The following is a 23,783-nucleotide window of genomic DNA, read 5'->3' on the forward strand; positions in this document are numbered from 1 at the left end:
GTTTGAAATTGCCCTTCGTTGTAGAAATTGGCAGAGAGCCAACGTGCCTAGCACACATTTTTGTGTTGAATACAGATGAAGGTCTTTGCAGGCACTGTGGGACTAAGCTCAGGACTAAAAGGAAAATTTCTGTGTGCAATTAGCCTGCACTGACCTCTTGCAAAACTGCATTCAGTTCATATTCTTGAGTGATTACCATCATGGTGGGAACTCCTTGAGCCTGTGGGAACACAGTACCACTGTATACTCACTCATTTCCTTTTTTCCATCTGCCTTTATTCTCCTTGTTTGGTTTTACTCCTGACAACAAGCTTTTCAGATCAAGAACCATGATGGTATGATGGTTCCTACTTGGCTAAAAGTACATCTACCCTGCCACACATCCTACCTCCTGGGCTCTCTTCTGGATCCTGGAACCTTGCTCATCCACACTGTATATCCATTAATCACTCAAGGTGTGCCTATGCTCTGGATCAGCAGGGCCCATTTGAAGTGAATCTCCCAGTTGTCCCCAATTTACTGTGCTTTGGTGTGAGTTGTGGCATGATCTTGAACAGTGTGGATTCTCTTAAAATGAAGTGAAAAATGTGGTCCAGGGCCACTTTCAGCTGAGGGAAACCTGCTCCTATTGCATGATGGACACAGTAGGGATGTCTTTCTCGGCATCAAAAATTTCACTCTACAGACATTTCTGTTGGTCTACACAAGTTGATTATGTAGATATAGTCCCAAATTAATGACTTTTTTCCTGTAATGAAGCTTGAATATTTCTAAGAAAAAAATCACTTTTAGAATGACTCCTAATAGACAGCCTAGACAAGGTGCAGCCTGACTGTTTTGTTGAAGTCACCAAACACTGTACTAGGAGGCCTTATGTCTTCAGTCCTTCCACATGCCATCATATCACAGCAGAGATCACGCAACACATAACCTTAGCTTGAAGTTACAAAAGCGTAATTCTAATGAATCACCATGTACATTTTGTATATATTATTTTTCTATAAAATGTGAAAAAATACAGGAAAACAGTAAGTATGTTGTAATCCCAGATGTGAATGGTGTGGATTGCAGAGGAAACCTGTGCCAGGTGTTATGCAAGCACCAATTTTCTTCAGAAACTAGTCCTGGGTAATATGAATGTGAGTTACTCCACACCACTTGACCTAGAGATCACTCCTCTGTTTAGCTGGATTGCCTGTGGACATTTTCTTTGTGGTTTTTGTTGATTTTTTTTTTTGCCTTAAAATTCTAGAACTTCATCTGTAATAAAGCAAAACAAAATAGTAATGTTCAGTGAATTATCAAGTCTCAAAAGATAAAGTCTTGAAATCCATGTAAATGTTACTGTCGGGTTTTAAAATGCTTTTACTAACATGGGGAAAATTTCCTGTTTGGCTCAATATGAGGCTTTTATTTCTGAAAATATCTGTTTTCTTAAGTGACCAAATAAGTAATGAGCTGCTTTTGTGAACATTTTGTAAAAGTTGTACTTGAATTGGCATTTTACAAACTTCTCTCCTGACCTAATAGTGGTTGTTGCTCAACTGACCCAATGCTCTAATATACATATGTAATTATTATTGTTCTTTTTAAACAATAGGGATATTTAATTTAATGGGAAACGCAATATAATAATTAACATTTCAAATAAATTTGTGATCTATGGGGACCATGAGTCTATTTAGTCTTTGATTTTCTTTCTGTCTCTCTTCTGGTTTTAGGTTATCACTATAATGACCTTGTATCCCCACAGTATTTGAATCTGATAGCTAATCTCTCAGGCTGTACAGCCCATCGACGAGTGAACAACTGCTCAGATATGTGCTTCCACCAGAAGTACAGGACACATGATGGAACCTGCAACAACCTTCAGCATCCCATGTGGGGTGCTTCTCTGACAGCCTTTGAACGTCTGTTAAAGTCAGTCTACGAAAATGGATTTAATTTGCCTCGGGGAATTGAACCCAAGAGACTCTCTAATGGCTATGCCCTCCCAATGCCTCGCTTGGTTTCAACAACTCTGATCGGAACAGAAACAATAACTCCTGATGACCAGTACACTCACATGCTTATGCAGTGGGGTCAGTTTCTTGACCACGACCTTGACCTCACTGTGGCTGCCCTAAGTGAGGCCAGGTTTTCGGATGGTCAGCATTGCAGTTCAGTTTGTACAAATGATCCTCCGTGCTTTTCGATCATGATACCACCAAATGATCCCAGAGTTCGAAACGGTGCACGCTGCATGTTTTTTGTGCGCTCCAGTCCGGTTTGTGGAAGTGGCATGACATCTCTCCTGATGAATTCTGTGTACCCACGAGAACAGATCAACCAGCTGACTTCATACATTGATGCATCCAATGTGTATGGCAGTTCAGACCATGAAGCACTAGAAATCAGAGACTTGGCGAGTCAAAGGGGTCTTCTGAGACAGGGCATCGTACAGAGGTCTGGCAAGCCCCTTCTTCCATTCGCTACTGGCCCACCAACAGAATGTATGAGAGATGAAAATGAGAGCCCAATTCCCTGCTTTTTAGCTGGTGATCAGCGTTCTAATGAACAGCTGGGTCTTACCAGCATCCACACGTTGTGGTTTAGAGAACACAACAGAATTGCCACAGAGCTACTGAAACTCAATCCACACTGGGATGGTGACACAATATATCACGAAACACGCAAAATTGTTGGTGCAGAAATGCAACACATAACATTTAGCCACTGGCTACCTAAGATCTTTGGAGAGGTAGGCATGAAGATGCTTGGCGAATATAAGGGTTATGATCCCAGTGTTAATTCTGGCATAACTAATGAGTTTGCAACTGCCGCTTTTAGGTTTGGTCACACACTCATTAATCCTTTTCTGTATCGACTGGATGAAAACTTTGAACCTATTCCACAAGGCCATCTACCTCTTCATAAGGCATTCTTCTCTCCATTTCGGATTGTAAATGAAGGAGGCATTGATCCACTTCTAAGGGGATTGTTTGGTGTTGCTGGTAAGATGCGTGTCCCATCACAATTACTCAATACAGAATTAACAGAAAGACTCTTCTCCATGGCACGTACTGTGGCTTTAGATCTGGCAGCTATGAATATTCAGAGAGGCAGAGATCATGGAATTCCTCCCTACCATGATTTTAGAGTTTACTGTAATCTTTCTTCAGCTCAGACTTTTGAAGATCTGAAAAATGAAATTAAGAATCCTGAAATCAGGGAGAAACTTAGCAGGTGAGCCTGAGGTGAAGAAAAACAATCAATTATCTAAATGTGCATGCAAACTGAATAGCTAAGTGTCTTATTTAGAAGAAAATATTTGTTAAGAAAGGGGTAAAGGGATTTTTTAAGAAACTTCCATCCATATCAGGAAATAGATGTGGAAGATTCCCACATGCAGATAATTTCTCCACTTCTACATCTTGGTGAATAATAAGAAGTTAATATATACTGTATGTGTCCATGAAATTATTAGTTTGAAATGTCTGATTTTTTAAATACTGTAAAATATGAATGTTATTTCAATGTAAGATCAAATTTAATGCCAGTCTCATGCAAGTATTTACATGTTCATTTCTATCCATTCCATACACTAAGTAAAATGGGAATATTGTTCATTGTATTTTCATGTGGAATCCTTCACTACAAGTAATCTGTTTTTCTTTAGAGCTTTACTGTTTGAAACTAAGTCTTCAGCTACCTGCCACCCCTACCTTACCTACACAAAATCAAAGAGAGAATTAATCTCAGCTACAGTAAAATAAAAAATGTACAGAGGGACAGGAAATAGAAGCTATTGAAAAAGAAACAATTCCAAGAATTCAGAAAAAAGTTACTAGGAAAAGGAAATTGTGGGCTAGACATGCAGACCCGTGATGTTACTCATATATAAAACCTACGTTGCAGGATTTCTTGCATATGCACCCACAGGTTGTTCATAAAAGTTGTAGCACTGTCATTTTTACTGTGAGTTGTTCATATCTCTTGCCCTTAGCTTTACCACATACACGTTATTTTGTAAATGTAAAATACTTGATATTAAATATTTGTGTTTTTCTATTTATAGGTTGTATGGTTCCCCACTGAACATAGACTTGTTTCCTGCTCTAATGGTAGAAGACTTAGTTCCAGGGAGCCGACTGGGGCCAACTTTGATGTGTCTGTTAAGCACACAGTTTAGGCGTATTCGGGATGGAGACAGGTAAACTGAAATAACATGGAAACTAAACTTAGTTTTAAACAGAGGATGATTAATAACAGTCGCAATGTCTTTTTTCCAAACCAAACTCCATTTTACACTTACGATTTTAATGCATAATTGAAAAGATGAAGAATACAGGTTTTAAAACTTTATTTTTTAAATCTGTTACTTTCTATGTCATATTGACCTCCAAAAACCACAACAGCCAATACATGATGAGTTTCCTTTTACCACTTATTCAAGTCACTTACCTTTCTGAAAAGGGGATGTTACTCATCTCCTTTCATTGTTATTTAATTATTTTATTGGCAAAGGAGTTGTGGTGGTTGAGACACTTTAACCATCTCCGTTACTTAAGCATAGGTTGGAAAAGTATCACTCTCTGTATAAAATCCCTATACATATTTCAAAGCAAGCAGTGTATGCACCAGAAGAGTCTCAAAAGAAGATGAGTTATCCCAAAGAATTCAATTTGGTAATTGTTCTTAAATCACTTTACATGCATATTATAAGCAATTTCTCATTTTCAGTTTGTACAGTACCTGAAATAGGAAAATAGTGATTGCTGTTGTTACAGCAGCCAGATCTCCTTTGCATACTTTCAACACACTTGTTCAGAATCTGAAAATAAACATTTCTCTCATTTTAACGTTATTTGTGACTTATTAGTTGCATGGCATGAAGGTAGAAAGACTTATGCTGATTAGTCCCATCCTAGTGAAAGGAAAACAGAGGAAGAATGAGGAAATTAGATTTGATTCACTTTATCTAATGTTATTTGCTTTATGTAAGTTATAAAATTGCCACTTAAGATAGTATAAAGGCTTTTTTATTTCTGTAGTCAATAACACAAGCCTTTTTGTATGTTTTTTTAAAAACAACTTTCGTACATAAAATCTGTTTTAAAATTAAGCTGTGAAACATAAATGTCTCTTGCCTGGAGGCAGAGGGAATAGAACAAGAAATATATGCTGTATGAGCTCCAGATTGCTGGTGACAAGTACCTATTTGTGTCAAAACAGGATAATGATACTGCCTTTTTGTGTATGCCTGTGTGCATTTATCCAGCAAAGGCTTTTTTTTTTTTTTTTTCCCTGAAACAACATTTAGAAGCTGTAGGAAAACATTGAATATTTAGGAAATGGGATTCTGCTGTCCAAAGAATACAAATGTTTTGAAACAACATGCCAGCAAATAGTAAAATATTATTAGACATAATGAAAGCAACTCTAACTTCTTTGAAAAGCGTTTACAATGGGCAGAGGATCAAAGCTGCCAGCACCATGCAAAACAAATGTGCCTGTGCAGGGAAAAGGAGTGATGTTTGAAGGGAGCCTAACTTCACGTCAAGATGGAAATTTCAGAATCTGTTTTTCTGATCCCAGTACTTGGAAATTAATTGACCGCTGTCCAATGCTTTATGAAAATGATACAATAACTAGGTAAAATGAAATTTGTTGACCATTCTTCTAAGTTTAGTATAAATATGATGTTGATTTTCATAAAGTTTAAAGAGCTTCCTACTTATTTTTGGTTGAAATAGGTAGAAAAAAGTATCAATATAGAATTATAACTTTACAGTTTTGTGAGATGTAAACGGTATCAGAGTGAGCATTTCTTACATGTTAAAATAGTGTAAAATGTGTTCAACTCCTGGACAGTAACTTAAAACACTTTCTTTTCCAAGGGCTGGCTTGCTTTTCGTAGTAATGTATTATTTATATTTTAACTGATAACAGGCTTTTAGCACTTTATGTATGAAAAATAAATTATTCAAAACCACAATGTTTCCTCCTTGAAAATAATGAATTAACAGCATATATTAATAAGTCCCTGAATTAGTATAGTCATCAAAATAGTTTTATGGAAGAAAAAGTCCTTACTAAATTAAACAATTTCATTTGTCTTCATTTATCTTCATTCTTCTAGATCTAGATTAACCATTCTTCTACTCTCAGCAATTCTATCAAACTTTTTCATACCCATAGGGAAGTTGCCTGGAGAAAGAAGTTTGTGGTAATTTAAGCCTCTGCATTAAGAAAACCCTAAACTTGGTAGTCTAGTGCCATTTTAGATGTCCAAAGATACCCAAGTCATCAAAATGGGACTAGAAGAGAGAGCAAAGGATTTGCTGAAGACTTCAGCCCTGTCATGGTTTAAAGCCCAGCAGGCAGAAAAGCACCACACAGCCGCTTGCTCACACTTCTCACCTGGTGGGATGGGGAGGAGAAAATAACAAAAGTCTCAGGGGTTCAGGCAAGGACAGGGAAGGCTCATTCACAGGCAAAAGACAGGTTCAGTTTGGAGAACAAAACATCAATTTAATTTGTACAGCACAGCCACTACTAATTTACCAATCAAAATAGAGTAGGACAGTAAGAAGTGTAACTACATCTTAAAAACACCTTCCCTCCATCCCTCCCTTCTTCCTGGGCTCAGCTTTACTCCTGATTTCTCGACCTCCTCCCGTTGAGTGGCACAGGGGGACAGGGAATGAAGGTTACAGTCAGTTCATCACCCATTGTCTCTGCTGCTCCTTCCTCCTCAGGGGGAGGACACCTCACACTCTTCCCCTGCTCTAGCATGGGGTCCTTCTCACAGGGCTGCAGCTCTTCACAAACTGCTCTTCTTTCTTCTCTTTCTTCACTGACCTTGGTGTCTGCACAGGTGTTTCCTTCACTCCAACTCTTACCTCTGCTGCAGGTTCCCCTTATTAAATACATTATGACAGAGGTGCAGCCACCATCACTAATGGTCTCAGCCTTGGCCAGAGATGGGTCTGACTTGGAGCTGGAGATGCTTCTAGCAGCTCCTCACAGGAGCCTCCTCAGTATCCCCCTCCTCCGCTACCAAAAACCCTGCCATACAAACCCAGAGTGTCAGCATGAGAGCAGTTAGGGCTGAAGTGACACCAAGAGCTTATGTTTTGGCGTATGGATCACTCCCTCAGATACAATGTAAAGTTGAGAACAGGATTTATGGAATAATTAATTCTGAATACAGTGTTGCAATATCTCTAGAAAACTGTGTGTTTTGTTTTTTCACTAGCAAACTTGTCTTTTCTGTGAGATTACAGGTTATGGTATGAGAACCCAGGTGTGTTCACGCCTGCTCAACTTACTCAGATCAAGCAGACTTCTCTTGCCAGAGTTTTGTGTGATAATGGTGACAACATAACCAGGGTACAACATGATGTCTTTAAGGTAGCTGAATTCCCACATGGATATAGTAGCTGTGAAGATATTCCTAAACTGGACCTCAGGATGTGGCAAGATTGCTGTGAAGGTCTGTATACTGGTGGATATGGGTGTATTAATGTGTGCTTTGTTTAGTGTCCATTTTATTTTAAGAAGACATTTGTTCAGTTTTTGTTAAGATGTTATAAACTCAAATCTGGACTACAACCCTTGTTAAGTGAGTGATTATTCCCTTTTTATATTAAACAGACACATTCTAAACATAGCTTAGATTTGAGCATTGTGTTTCCCTGTTTTCTTCCTTTTGTGGATTCTTGTTCGTTGCCATCTCCTTCAAAAGTTAGGACAGTGGGGTGTTTTGTTTTTCTTCAGAAATATTCAGAAATAAACTTTTTGTCTCCAGAAACAGGGTTTACTTAGCTGCATGAAATACAGGACACTCAGAATCCCATGTTGCTTTGTGGCATGTATGTTGGCTTCTATATCATATACAGATTTTCTGCATAGCTTCTCTTTATCCATCATCACATCAGACTTCACTGCATCTGTAACATAGTTAGAAGGTCTCTTCCCAAGAGAATCTCTGCATCACACAGATTTGCAGAATGGTTTGCAGTAGCATCAACAACAAAATGCTTCAGAGGACAATGACTTCTCTTTATTGAGATCTTCTTGACAGTGTTTTAATTTTCTTTTGACAAAAGGTGAATTATGTGCCCCGGCTGAAAAAGTATATTCGGGAATTTTTGGAAATTCTCTGTGGAACTCTGATTATCTAGAAATTTCTGTGAAACAAATTACTAACTGGAAAAAACTTATTAGAGAGGGTAATGGTACTATCAGTTGATGATCATTAGAATCTTACAATTTACCTAGTAAGAACCTAGCTTTCAATACCAGTATCTTGTACATTTGCTGACAAAAGGTGTCTGGATCTGAGTTCTTTATCTCTTCTACTGCTGTTTCTCTTGAGTTTACTACTGCTGTGTAGGCTGTTCTGTATTCTGACAAAAGGTATGCAAATAAGGAACCATTGGATTGTATTTCTGAGAGAGGTCATGCTCTTCCACTAGTGTTCATTTAACTCTTTTGTTAAAATATAATTGTCCCTGATGACTGAGAGTCCTTTGGTGATATAGTTGAGAATTTAAGGCACTAGGTAAAGGGTAAACTGATGATGTCCTTTCAACCTGGTACAAATACAGTAGATACTGAGGAAGGATTACAACTAGGGTGACTTTGCCATGAGAACAAACTCAGGTACCATTAAAAATGAAAAAAGTAAATAGAGATTTACTATTCAAAGATATTGTACCATTAGCTTTAAACTGACTACTGTATTGTCTTGTCCAGTAAAAAACTCTTTAAATAATAAATCACTGTCTAAAAAAATTCTTCCATGGAAGACTTGGTTCAAAATGTCAGTTATCTGTGTTAGACTAGGAAAAATAAATACTGTAGATTTCAAAGAAATCTTGTACAATTTCCCCCAGTTTTTTTTTTTTTTAGGTTATTCAGATTATTTAAACAATATTTACCATGTTTGCCATTCCCAAATAGATAATAGCTTATAAAACTCTAGATATGGTTGACACATTTTAATGCAAAGGCTTCCAGGATCTCTTCAAAATAACTCTGACGTATGCCAGAAGCACTGAGAGCAGATCAATTATCACTCTTCAAATGCTTTATCATAAGCAAATAAATAATATTCTACCAGTTCAGGGTAAGTTCATTTTGCCATGGTTCATGAAGTTTGACAGACAGTTTCACAAATACATTAATTATATAAATTTTGAAAAATTGTAAAGCTGTTCTGAGAAATTATGTGTTGATTTTCTAAATGTTATGTTATCGCTGAGCCTTCTAGAGCAGATGTTATCTTTGGAAGGTCTTTAGAGTATTCAGCCATTCACTAGCCTAGTTTGTATTTTCATTCAAGAATGTTACTACCAGAGAATACTACTGGATGTAGTACAGTTAGACAACTGCCAAGTAAAAGAAAGGGTAGATAACTAATGTTCTTTAAAAAATTGTCTATCTGTATCCCCTTCTTCTGAACTCTTTTGAAGTCTGTGCAGAAGTTAATGAATTGCAAACAGAGGATGCATGGCTTGAACTGCTTTCTTGCATGGATGAATAGGTGTAACGTTTTCTGTGGGAATCCAGGTTTAAGCAATTAATTTTAAAAATTTATTTCATTCTGTAGCACTAGGGACTTAGCACTGCTCTGAGGTGGGGGGCATACACAGCATACATTCAGGAACAGCATTTACTTTAAGTTAAACACATTCTGGGTTCTTCTTTCTTTGAATTTATTATTGTTTATTATTTAAAAGAAAAAGTAAACCGTTTTCTACATTTAAAATACTTCTGATTATTTTATAATTAAAATTATTGTCAGTTAAAATTTAGAATACAGAATACTGTTCACTGCACTTTATGTATGTTTAAAAAGTGACCCATAAGTTCAGCTCTTTCAGCCTGGTTAAAAAACACATCTGTTTCTGTTACCCTTCCTGTTTTGTTCAAGTCAAAATACTTTTCCACATGAAGAATAGAAAAACTTAGTTACAAAAAGCTACTACTTAGATTTCTTGAATAAAACTAGTATTTATTTCTTACAAAGCAAAGCATTATTGCTTTTTATAATAACAATATCAGATTATCTTTAGAATTCAGTTAACAAATCATACAACAGAATTACTAGTTTATGGTGGGAATAAGGAGTTCCACATAAGTTTTTCTTATGGTTTCCTTCACTTTCTAACTTTTGTTGTCTTGTCAGAGACAGTGAGGAATTACTGCAGATTTACTGCAGCTCTTTATTTGAGCAAAAAGCATTCAAGCTCCAGATTTTCCAAACAAGAAACTTCCAGTGCTTTTTTTAGGCTCTCTAGTGAAAATAAAAAACTTTTTTTTTTTAAAGTACTCAGTGTATACTTCCATGATTACTCTTACTGACTTTGTATCTCAGTTCTGAACCCAAAATACAGAAAGGGTAAACCTCTTCCCTTAAATATAAGCATACTCTTATGTTTATGCCAAATATTTTTTGTGAGACAAATTATGTAAAAGACTAGAAATTAGGTGCTAAGACATACTGGCTCAAATGGTAACACGGTTTTACTTAAATATGTAAATTTGAAACGCATTCCATTGTGAGCCTTTAAAAGTTTCACTTTTTTTTTTTTAATTGAAATGAAAAATATCGTTAGCCTTTTGCTCTATGTCAAACAATGACCCAGGAGGAAGTGATTCAGACAAGATGCAAGTCATCCTCATAAGCATAAACTGATTTAGGAAGATTATTTTTCTTAACTAGTTCTTAGTTTGCCACCAACATATCTCCTGTATCAGATACTGTTATTTTTTGTTTAATTCAGGAAAGCAGCCTTATACAAATTATTATTAAACATGTTCACTGAATTTCATTAGAAGAGTTAAGACACATTCTTAATGTGGGTACATTTATACATGGTCTTCTGGTAGGACAGATCTATATTTATGAACTCGTGCATTTTAAGACCAGACCAACAAATATGCCATCTGTTGCTTCTGTTCTGACCACATTAATCTTTTAAGCATTGCTTCTAGAAAGGCATCTACTATTTGTTTTAATGATTGTGCTTTATTCCAAGTTAAAAATTGTCTGCCTTTTACTTCTAGTATTATATCTTATTATGCACTTCTCATTATTCCCTTTCATCTTCAGTGAAAATACTGAGCAACTCTAGACTAAGCACTAAATGCTGTAGAAGACTGACATTTTAACATGTTAACAGAAGTCACAGTGTGAGATTGCAAGATGCTTTGTGACAATAGATCAAGAACTCTTCAAAATACTGAAATGAGCAATTTATGCCTAAATATGTTTTCTCTTTACGCAGATCTTGTGGTTTGCTTCTGTCATGTCATATATATTTTTGCTTTCTACAATCAAATGTATATTTTTACATTTAAATTTATACTTAAAGACAGTGTATATTAGCTTAATAACAATTCAGACTATGCCAGGCTACTAAAATAAAGTTCCATGGTCTGTAATTTTAAGGATTACATCCTTTTTTCTTTGAATAGAAATACATTTAATATCATCCAGCATTTCTATATGATTACATATTTTTTGAGAGAGAATCAGTATTTTTGCTTCATCCAAACCAAGAATATTTTATCTTTTTCAGGTATCCATAATCAGTAAAATACAGTTCTAATTCATAAACTTAAAATAAGGAGACTTAATCTGTGACACTGCTTTGTCTTTGCTACCAGGGGTTTCATGTCAGTAGTTGCCATCCTTACTGAAAAGCAGGAGAGAAGCATTAGGCTGTCATTCATTGTGTTTAAACCCAAACTCCTGAGTGAGCCCCCAGATCTAAGATCCCACCCTGTTGAAGTCCTGCTGCATGCAGTAGAGAAAGAGATGCCTCTAAAGGATAATTTAGTCTTCACTCTCTGTGCATCAGTGTCCATTGACTGAAAAGGAAACTTGTGTGGGAAAGAGTCCTAATGAAGGTGTCTTAGTGATGTCTGCAAAACTAGGCAGTTGAAGAATTTCCATCTTTCCTTTGGACTGTTGTTGCCTTTCTAAGACACTGACACCTTTACAGTCTAATGGACAGGTCAGTTCTTAGCATCCTTACTTTTCAAATTTCCAAATTGCTATGGATTTTCAGTCTGACTGAAATTATTTTTTCTCACGGATCTTTGATACTTATGTTCCAAAAGATGCATGGTTCTGATTTGCAGAACTTTTTAACTAGTCTTGTTTAATTTTTCTTCTGGGGAGATTGTATTTGCTTTGGTTTGGTGTCAAGAACCTAACGGTTCTCCTTTATCTTCCTGCAGGCCATCCAAAACCTATTCAGATCACAAAGTTATGATGTGTTTTTAAATGTCTTTAGGCTATCATTAGCCATATATTAACAATTTATATAGTCATCTTCAGTGAATTATCTGGATATTTGCTTTCCCAATGATGTCTGAGTCTTGCAGTTTTGGTAGCATCAGTCTGTGAGCTTTGAGGTAGACTACAGAGAGCATCCTTTATTATTAGAATTCCCCAGTGTTTCAGCTGAGATATGATAGTCTGGGTTGTCACTTCATCTGCTACCTTCTATACCATTATTTTTGTCCAGATGTTTAAATACTGCCTATGCAAAATACATCTGTTCTAATCTGAGCAGATCACTGTTGAATTTTAGACCAATAAATTACAATTTTGCTGCTATTTAATTTCTTATTCATTAGAAAGTCTGATTCAAAAGAAGAAATTAAAAAGTGCAGTGTAATGTTGAAGGGTTGTGGCCTATTTAGCAATAACAAAACAAAGGTATTTTGGGTTAGGTCTTCATTTGGGGTGAAAAGTCCTTTTCCTGTGTTGTGTATTTTTAAGCAGCTGCTTTGTGAAAACATCTACTCAAAAAAATCTTCCAACATTTCAGACATTTTCAGTGTTTCTCCTCCCTTTTACTGCTCCCACTGGCATGACTATGATTTCTTAGATACATTCAAATCCTTATAGTAATAGCAACTTAGTTCACTACAATAAATCTCAGAGAATTGAAGTGTAATCAAATAGAAGTAATAGTTACAGTATATGTGCTTTTGTGCACATTCTCTAAGTCTCCCAAGTTGTTTTGGTTTAATGTAATGTTAGATTAATTCTCCTTGACCCAGATTTTGAGAGGTGATTCACTGGGAATTACGAGTGCTCAATGCTTCTAAATATCAGGGGTTTTTCTGTCCAATTTGCATTATAGGTGCATTTTTAAAACCTTGTAGGATTTTCTAAAGATGTGAACATGGTTTCCATATACAAATGGATTATCTTGACACTTTCAGTGTAACAATACCTAGTTTCTGGAAGAAAACATTGTCCACAGAAAAAAAGAATGCTTAGGTTGCTTTTAAACATTCAGCTTTTGTGCATAAAATGAATTGGACTGGGTATGGCTAATATGGGGAAATTTTAGGTAGACTGAAATAAGCAGAATTTTAGGCTCATTTTTCACATTTACTACTACTGCTTCATTTAAAAAGGAAAAAAAAAAAGAGAGGGAGAAACTTCTTGGTTTAGGCTTTCTGAAAGCTAGAGCATTCTGTCCTGAACCACTCAGCAATGGCAATCCTCTTCCTCATACCCGGAACAGAAACCAAGAACGAGGGTTGTTCATTTGTCAAGTTGACATATTAGAGTCTTTAAAAACTACAGAAATGTCAGGTCTGTATACTCGAAGCTGCCACTGAGCATATGGTTCTCATATTTACCAGCCTAAGGTGATAAAACCTTCCCAGGATTTCAGACCTTTGTTTTTAAAAATCAGCCTAGGAATAAAAAAACAATGGGCCATTGTATTACTGTACCAGAAAAAAAGGTCTATATTATGTGAGAAGACCTTAGCAGTTACTAAACAAAAGAGGATAGCAGAAACCTTTCACAAATTGCTTCCAAAAGAAACTATTTCTATGACACTCAGGAAAACTAAGCAGCAGATTGCTTTAAGAAAAAAAATTCCTCTGACCAAAACTAGTTCTTTCTCCAGTGGCCCTTCAGAGCGTGACCTCTTTTCTCATCATACTAAATACAGCAGTATTTAAGGGTGATCAAAAATGCCTTCATACCAAGCATCTTACCGACACAGTGATCTGTTCCCGTCTGAACAAGCTTAGTTTCTGAGTGGGCAGCAAAAAGATTGTGTGAGAAACAGCAGAACACACAAGAAGAATGAACAATATGTCAGCAGTAAATATTGTCTGGTTCTTTGGTGCTGCTGTTATTATAGGAGGAAGGTAATAAACTTACTCAAGAATGGGACAAGCTGCAAGGAAAGAAAAGGGAAGGAGAATTGTGGATAAACTGTTCAAGAATGATCTGTAGGTATTGGTTTTGAACTGAAAATCAATCAGTACTTTTTTTTTGTGAGGTTCTTTTCTATCTTAATTGATATTAAACCATAGACAAACTAATTTTTTCCTAACAGGGAAACTGTAATAGTCTAATTTAAGTAAAAGTCCAATACAATTAAAAGTAGTCCAAGATACTTATTTTTGTATAATCACAGAGCAACTTTACATTTGTTTCTCAAGTTGCTCTGTTCAACAGTGTTTTGAGGCTCTTCTTACTGACTTGAAACTCGTGCAATTATTTGTGTTAATACTTTAGGTATTTGATCTACCTACTGCTAAATTCCAGAAAAATACTTTCTAAAATGTTATTGACTTTCTGAATAAGTTTGTTCTGGTGCAAGTTAAGAGAAACACTCAGGGAAATTACTTCTTCCCCTGTTCAGTCGCGTTCATGGCTCATTCTGCTAATGCCAGATTTAGCTGGGATAACTCCATGGGATTCTGTATCTCAGCTTTCCCTTCTGTTTTCTTAGCAGGCTCTTTCTGCTTACAGTTGGACATGCTGTTGGTTTCTGCTGCAGCTTGGCCCATTATAACTTTTGTTTTAAAGCTTCTGTGAACAGAAATGAGAAAGCTTCTATTTTCTCATTGTCTCTTCTCCAAAGCACTGTTCCAGTTTTGTTTTCTTTTCTTTTTTAAATGGGACTCCTTCCAAATGCTCACTGGGTTTGGAAGGCTAAGTCACATGAAATAAAATTTATCCTGTGAAGACATCCTCAAGATCTTAGATTTCTGTCATGATTCTCAGGCTTGAGATTTTCACTCTGTGGTGAAAAGTGTCTTAGGGTCTATGGGACAGGTGATGCCTTCAAGTCTCTCAAATTTGGAAATAGGACTGATCAACCAATAAATTGTGTCTGTAAATGTTCTCCAGGATTTAATGAAAGATTCTCTTTCAAATGCCAAAAAATCCAAATAATAATGCCTGGAATAGATGAGAAAGCAACAGGCTGGTTTTTTCTGTCATTGGTTTCCTCCATATGTAACTACCCCATTCCAAAAGCAGAAAATAATTAATGGAAATTTCAGAAGTGAAAAGAATAAAGTAGCACTGATATATTTGTGAAAATAATCTATATTCCCTTGTTTCATATGAAAAAGCTGGTCTGTGAATAACCAAATTCTCTATATCCAACTGGCTTAAATTTTGTATCTCTGAGACGTATTTAATTGCCATCAAACTGATTCCAGAGGGATCAGTCTGAGTGTATGATTTACCGTGGTCAATTAAAAAGACACTGTAAAACCATATTAATATTATAGCTGCTGAATTATACCATAGTTTATGTGTAATTTCTTGTTTAATTTCAGACTGCAGAACTAGAGGACAGTTTAATGCATTCTCATATCACTTTCGGGGAAGACGTTCTCTTGATTACAGCTTTAAGGAGGACAAGCCCTTGAAGAAAATGAAAATATCCAAAACAGTAAGGTGAGATTTTAATATTTTTTTAAAGTATGAAAATACATGTGTTTTCAAAGTGGAAAGAAATGGAATGATTTCCTTGTAAGTGCATACCACACAAGTGTCTGCTTTCTCAAGTTAATGATTGATGTATTTCATTCTGACACTGCATATCTGCTAACAGCAAACCTTTTTTTTTCAAGCTCAAAGTTGAGTAAGACTCTCTGTGAGTGACACAGTGTAGTGCTTTTTTTCTTCCTGTGCATTTCACAGAAAACCTTGGTAATGAAGCATAATGTGGGGGATTTGGAATCCCACATTCCTACTGTGCCTGAAGTAACCAAACAAAACTATTTTCTTTCCTCCTTGGAGCTGCTATGTCTTCTTGTAGAAATAGGAGGAAAACAATTGTTGACAATACTAGCACAAAAATTTGTGATAATGGTAGGTATTGCTCCTAGAGAAGGAATGAAGAACAGTACTGCTACAGTCTTGCTTATAACTCCCTAATCCTCAAAATACTCTAGCGAGGGAGTAAATAAAATTAACAAGAAAGTCAGTCAGAAATGATCACAGGGTCCATACAATTTCCAGGGAATCAAAACTTAGAGCTAGCCGAATGAAATGAGTTCTGCTTGGACCAAACATTTCTTGTGAAGATCCTTCAGGCCAGGTCTTCTAACATAGCATGTGTTCTTTTGACAAATAAAATCATCTACTCTACCGAGACTACCAGGCAGAGTTTACCCGCTCTGGCAAGGAAAGCAGCTAGACAGATATGTAGACAGCTAAATTTCTTTCAGCAGTTTCAAATACTCCTGCAGATGTTATAGCACTGAAGAAACACCACCATTATATTTCACTTAATTGATAGGAAACTCTCCTGAATTAACAGAGCCTTTAGATCTTTAGGATTTTAGACAAGAGAAGACAGCAACTAAGTATAAGCTTACTCATAGACAATAGAAAAAGAAAGGTTCCTTTAAAGTATTCCTTGAAGAAGGCTGTTTTGTCTGTCTTTGTAAGTGAATTGTTAGAAGTTTTTAAATTTACAAAACAGCAATTCACTTTTTAAAGATGCTAATCCCATAATTCTAAAACTTTAGAGGGGGTTAAATTAAATAAAAATGAAAGCAAGAAAAAAGAAATACTTATATCTGAGAAGTAGCTTATTCTCATTAGCTTGCTGTTTGACTCTGTTTCAGAAATTAAGCTCAAAAGGCTATAACAGTCCAATTACTAATTAGGACTGCAAAATAGTAAATGTACAATATTTATATCATAAATAAATCTAAAGTAACCTCAGCAAGCTCAGTCCTTTAACAGTCTCATCAGTTCTCATGCTCTTTGTATTTAAATTGCATTCATGGTGAGATTTTTTTCTCCATTTTTTTCTTTCTCATTTTCAATAACTTGAGCAGGTGGGGAAGATTAAAGTTTTTATTATACAGTAGCAGCTGGTTTACTTGAATTTTGGCATGTTATGTTGTTTGAAGTTCTTTTTATTTAATTTAGATGAAAAACTATGGGAAACTAAGTAGCTTAAACACCTGCCAATAAGTGCTGGTTTAGTTTATACAGGAAGATTATAAATCATGACCCCTATTATATGAGAGAGGATTTCTTTACCAGTTCATGCTTTGGGTATCCCTTAGTTCTGGAGAAGATATGCTAACAAAGTAGGAATGCTTGTATGGATTCAAGGATCTTAATGTAATAAGTGACTTAATAATTACTGTTATCTTTGGTTTTGAATACATGTTTTCCTAAGTGGTGCCAAGTAATATTATTATTGGATATGGAAAATTCCTTTGATAAATGTTTCCCATCAACAGATTAACACAATTTAGTGTTGTACATCTCTTGTACATCAGGTGTCAGCTGAAAAGAGCTATAGACAAAAGACTCCAGATTTTATGTACAATAATCAGTATTGATTTCAAATGTTAGTTGAAATGGAACACATGGATATGTTCATATCTAAAAGTACTTATCATATATTTATGAAAACCAACTTTTTCCTTTCTAAAGTTGTATTTTTTTAAATATGCACTTTGCTAATAAGCATATAGAGGCAGAAACTATGAATCTGAATGCAAAATGTGAATTTCATGTTGGGAAGTAAAAATTTTTAAGATTCTTTCACTGTTGTCTGCTTTCATATTGGAAGCTCAAGAGGTTTCCCAGAGAATTTAAGGTGAAGCCCTACAGTGTCAATGATGACAACTTTGTGTCCCCCTGCATGAAATACATTATTTTTCTAAATAGAAGAAATACCCTATTGCTAGTGATATGAACAGTAATCCACAGCTCACCTGCCCTGAGGCTGCCTTCAGCACCAGTGCGTCTTTGTGTGCCGTTGTGGTTCATACAGTTCCTACATTTGTTGATTGCTCTTCTTTTACATTTTTGCTAAGTGTCCTAAAATATCTAGCCGAACAAAAATCAGTTAGATGAATATCCTGACTTGGCATTCATTTGTTGCAGTTCCGTGAAACAGAGCAAATATTTTCATAATGCCACATCAGCATCTAATGAAAATACAAACATGCCCGCAGTGAATGACTTCAAAGAATTTGTTTTGGAAATGCAAAAAACTATTTCAAGCCTCAGAAACCAGGTAAGGTACTATTATGGATAGTTTCTAATTGTAGATTTAATTTATAATGTTTTCCTAACATTAATCCTCTTATGTTTTCAATATTTAGACATCCACTGCAGCCAAAACTCGCCACATAGTATCTCAAAGAAAACACAACACATAACATGGTGTGTCGTTATTCTTTATTTCTATGTTCTTTTGAAATCAGACTCAAATATTCTCCAATTAGACCCTTTTGACTTCTGAATATGAAGTTTTGTGTAACCTTTGTATACTAAACATGAAATTAGTCTTTCTCTAAAAATCTGCCTGTAGAATTGATAATTTTTTTTTCCTATCTGAAATGCATAGAATCTATGTAAAGGTATGATTAAAATGTAGACTTCATAAGTAATATTCCAGAGTACAGCTATAAACACAGTTAAGAACTAAATTACTTAGAGAAGACTTTTACAATGTGGCATAAATAAATTATTCAGGAAATCACAGCCATAGTGGAATTCAGGTTTAAAAATATGTACCATACAGGACAGACAAATCCAAAGTGTGCTAGAATGTTTACCTGGATTAATTAAGTCCATCCAGAGCAGCTTTTCCATGTAGTCTATAGGTATGAATCGTGTATTTATTCACATAGTAAGATGATTCTATCTTTGATTATATTATTTAATCATTGCTGTACTGCAGCTTCAGTGCTCCCATTTTGACATCAGAAATACTATGTTAAGACTTATTACATATCAGTCAGTTCTGGGGTTTTTGGGATGTAAAAAAGACTGAGGGACTGAGAAAAATTGTGTCTTCCTAATTACTGTTTCCAAGAAAAACACAATCAGCAAGATAAACTAATCATTATAACCTCTTTTTTTACATCATTAAAAAAAATTGAGATCCAAGAATTTTTAATTGGTTGGGGTTTTTTTTTCCCCTCCTTTTCATTCACACATTTTTGAAAGTTTAGATTTGTCTTTCCATATATGTCACATGTAGTTTGTTCCTCTTTGTATGCTCTAATTGTATATTCCAGTGGTAAGAAAGATGTATCTTCTGTTACTTTTCTTTTGAAAGACTGTTTCCATACATATTACCTGTTTCCAGTGTTTAGCATTATCTCACTAAGTAGTGAGAAGAAAAACCCAGTCAAGTATTTATCATAGATTATGTAGCATAAGAGAAAAAACTGATATGTTGCACAAATAAAAACCTTTCTTTGATTCAGTTATTAACTTTTTTTTTTTATGTTTTCAGATAAAAAAACTTGAATCACGCCTCAGTAAAACTGATTGCACTGATGAAAAGGGTAAATCATATTCCAGCAATGAAACCTGGAAAAGGGACCCTTGTACTGTGTGTGAATGCAAAGTAAGTATGTGGAAATCCACTCTGAGACAGAAATTACATTAGATTCTGCTTCTAAAACAGTTTTGTTCCCAATAATGTCTGGTTAATAGTTGCTAATTGGTTTTTCATGGATCTTCAGTTATTTTGTGCAAAAAAATTATATTGTTCAGATATCCCTGCCCTTGACACTGGTTTTCAATCCAGCCTTTATACACTTTTATTATATTTCCATTTTCATTGATGTATAGTTGTACTGGCAAAATTAACTGCAAAGTGAGAGACTTCTTGAAAAAGTCTACTAAAATGCATAAAAATCAATAAAAGCTCATCTAACTTAGTGCTAGATTTTAATTTTCTTTCATCATGTTGAAATTTTTAAAAAGATAGTAATAGAAATATGTTAGTACTTGGTATCCCAGAGTTTCATGCCTGAACATTGGATAAAATGGTATACTGCTCCATTAAAGATGGTTTAAAATAGCGAGCCTTCTCAGATGTAAGTTTATGCTGGAATAAACTATGTGGACTTGGTCATAGTAGCCAAGATCTTAGAGAGGATGAGTTAGAACATGTTTTTCAATAATATAAAAATGTATTTCTTGTTTGGAACATGTAGCTAAGTAGGTTTTATTACTTTTTTCCTGTCACAGGTTGGTCAGATTACCTGTTTTGTAGAATCATGCCCACCGGCTGACTGCGAAGCACCTGTGAAGGTTAAAGGAGATTGCTGTCCAGTCTGCTTAAAACAAAATATTAATAAAAAGAAGCCATAAGTCTGTTTTTTAAGGATTTAGGGTGCATACTCCTCAGATCATATCAATGCCTGCTGATGGCAAAAACAGGTAACTACAGTCTAAATAACAACAGCAAGAAATCAAGATTTACAATATTCTAATGGTGCTGTAACAGTATATCATAATGTATCATTTTATTTTCTGCCCATGAAGGTAATCACAATGCAAAAATTAATGAAAGGGAAATTAGCAAACAGGTCAAAGTTAATTGTGTGTTAAACTTCTCAGGTTAGACAAACTCAAACTGGTGCTACTTTAAAAGAACACTGTCAGGTAGTTTTAGGTACCCAAAATGACTGGGCTTAAGACTTACTCTAAAACAAACACTTTGTTTCCTATCTTTAATTAGCAAAATTCAAAGTTTACTATCCCTTTTCAGTACCAGTCTGACTTGATATATAGGTCTTTGTTATTATTTAGTAAATGCAGGGAAAAGGAAAACTGTCACTGTCCCCAAAGAGATGCCATAGAGGGCCAGTTTCTACAAACACCTATGCATGGAAATTCCGTTGAATCACACGATCATTTCTGTGTCTAGACCAGCAAGGAAATAAAGTACACTACAACTTTCAACATCCTTTCATTAATTCAAGGAGTTAAATTAATCAAAATTTTCAAACCAAAAAAGATAGAATTAGTAAGAAAATATAAACAATTTTAATTGGAAGATATAAAAAGCAACAATGTATAATACAGATCTAATTGACAGTGTTCCTCATTCTACGAAAACATACGTGACAAAGTAGCATTTGATCTTAAAATGAACATAATCCTTTTTGTCAAAACATATGTAATTGCTTGGCAACTTTTTTTTTTGTTTGTTTCATTTATTTTAAACCATTGTAACAAGACCATTCAGTCCGGTTTTAAAGCATGCTTCTTTTGATCTCAGATCAGCTCACGTATTTGTATGGCCCTGTTTTGAAAATGTGAAAAGATGTCACATGCCATTTTGTATACAAAGATTCCTACTGATTCATTGTGCATACTGTCAATAGACATATGTTCCTGATTATATTGTGGCACTGTTTGTTGAAAAAAAGAACAATCAAAATCAAGCATCATGATTAATTGTGGATTGACTACTTTTTCTGACAAGGTATTTGATTTTTTAATATTTTTTTTTCCAGTTTCATCTAATGCGTATGTATTTTTACCTCAGTATTTTTATCATTCATGTTAAAAATGGTCTGCCAATGGACTTTATTTCCCATTTAATAAATGTTTAACGTTATAGAGTATATGTCTACACTAGCATTTCAAAGTTGTGTAGTTTTTAGAAACAAAATGCATATTTCTGACCAGGAATTATATATTATATTCAGTGAAGGACAACTATCATACCTCATTTTACAGCCTTTTTGTGTTTATTCAGAATTGATTCTCTCCCTGAATACTTAATATGTTAGAGTTTATGGCTCTGTCCTTAAATCCTAAATCAGGACTCACAAGAACCAGAGCTCTTCTTTAGTTATATAGTTCACTGACTTCTGAGTTTATTGTTCAAATTTAGGGAACAGAGATTTGGTTATCAAATAAATCTGCACAAAATTAACATTCTCATTTTGAACATTTCAGATTATGCAGACTGAATACTTAAATATTGTATGGTAGATCAAATACCTGTCTAATAACTAACCTAGCACAGCAATATGAGTTCCACTACAATATCTTGGCACATAATTTCTCTGATTACTAACGTTAATAATTTCTAAATTGATAAACTGATACCGTGACATACATCAAAACTTTGGTGTATCTTTAAAGCTTACTACAGAAACTTGTTTCATATTATGGTAGGAGCAATATGTACATGTGAGTGGTGTGTTAAAGGTGTGTGGTAGAGGTACACATGGAACTACAGTTTATATTTTTAAGAATATTTTAATTGATTTTATATACAATGTTTTGACTTATGTAATTTTCTATGTTAATACTTGTAGAAATTGTGTGTGGCGAGCATGTTTGAGTATCATATGGTTCTTAGAGGTTGTCATTCCTGTATTTCTTTGATACTCCGGTATTTTGTTGACTTTTGTTGAGAGTCCAAACCACATGTCTCGTCCTGTAATTCCAACTCAGATGGAACTCCCATTGACCTATAGCAGGAATTCCTCAAAGAGGAAGGATTGCAGAGCTAAACCAAATATTATTTAACTGTCTAAACAGTTAAATAAGGCAGTAATACATCCAGCTGGTTACTACTTGCATTCTTTTATTCCAATTTTATATTAAATAAACTTTCTCAAGATTTCCGCTTATAGGAGAAGAGAGTTTCCATTTATACATTATAAAATAATACCTTATATCTGATTGTTCCTTTTCTCCAGCCTCCAGAGTAAAGTGGGAGGTTTTCTTTGTTGTTCACTGTTTATTCATATGGTATATAAAATGGGCTTAGGAGTCTGGATATGCTTAAACAAGTGTAATAGTGAGTTATTTTCTTCCATCCATCTGATTATAAACCATTCAGGAAAAACAGGTCTTCATCCACAGTTTAAAATGTAATCAGTCATGGGTTGTACTAACTCAGTTTTATTGCAGTGTCTGCAGAATCAGCATTGATTTTAACATTTCTGAAACAGTGGCCAATGGCTAGATGACTATTTCCTCAGTATCCACTGTGAGAATATTGCTGTAATATGTTGCAAATTTTACATATTTATTTTCTTTTTTAATGTTACCTAAAACAAAGTCTTTGTTGTTTTTATTTTAATCAGTAAATTTACCAAAGAACTGTTTGCACTGTATAATGAATGCCTTTCAGTTAAAATAAAATGGGCCACATTTCCAAGTAAATTCCAAGTGATTTCTTCTTGTTACACGTGTCATTTAGATTATTTTCTGGACATTCCAGTGTGTAGACTTTTATCAAAGATCTGTATTACTTATCTTATGCAGGTTTGTCATGATCAAGACTCCATTTTTGAGAACTAAGCAACCAGCTAATGAATCATGTAGATTCAGTAGGTTCTTTAATATTATGACACATAGAGTTAAAGTATCTATTCACTATTCTCTTCTAGGTGGGAAAAACTACATGTAGACTCAGAAAGGATATTTAAAAATACGCTTATTTCTTAACACAAATATGTATTTGAAAACTCTTAGTGCTGAACAATTTTTCCCCATTTTTTACGGGAATGTTGTAATACATACCGCGCATTTCTTCACTTCCTCATGACTTCAAATAGATCCGGTCATGACTTGCCTTCCAGGGCCCCTGATTCTACATTCATTCTTTATACACATAATTTCACAAATGGATATCCAGGTTCATTCAGTATCATCTCAAAAGGAGTCTTCTTTGCAAAAGACCTCATCTTGGTTTTCCATCACAGAA

General features: G+C 35.0%; 1 protein-coding gene across 1 annotated transcript in view; it reads left to right on the top strand.

The window, feature by feature from the left end:
- Positions 1 to 23,239, top strand: part of PXDN (peroxidasin) — an 87,639-nt gene extending 64,400 nt beyond the window's left edge. Inside the window, exons 17-23 of the mRNA XM_074895707.1 lie at positions 1,722 to 3,225; positions 4,058 to 4,192; positions 7,269 to 7,477; positions 15,610 to 15,730; positions 18,191 to 18,323; positions 19,554 to 19,667; positions 20,297 to 23,239. Coding sequence (XP_074751808.1) covers positions 1,722 to 3,225; positions 4,058 to 4,192; positions 7,269 to 7,477; positions 15,610 to 15,730; positions 18,191 to 18,323; positions 19,554 to 19,667; positions 20,297 to 20,419 — 2,339 coding nt within the window. The 3' untranslated portion in view covers positions 20,420 to 23,239. The remainder of the gene's footprint in view (positions 1 to 1,721; positions 3,226 to 4,057; positions 4,193 to 7,268; positions 7,478 to 15,609; positions 15,731 to 18,190; positions 18,324 to 19,553; positions 19,668 to 20,296) is intronic.
- The last annotated feature ends 544 nt before the right edge of the window (positions 23,240 to 23,783 follow it).

This window comes from Athene noctua, chromosome 1, assembly GCF_965140245.1.
Source record: "Athene noctua chromosome 1, bAthNoc1.hap1.1, whole genome shotgun sequence".
NCBI classification, from domain to species: Eukaryota; Metazoa; Chordata; class Aves; order Strigiformes; family Strigidae; genus Athene; species Athene noctua.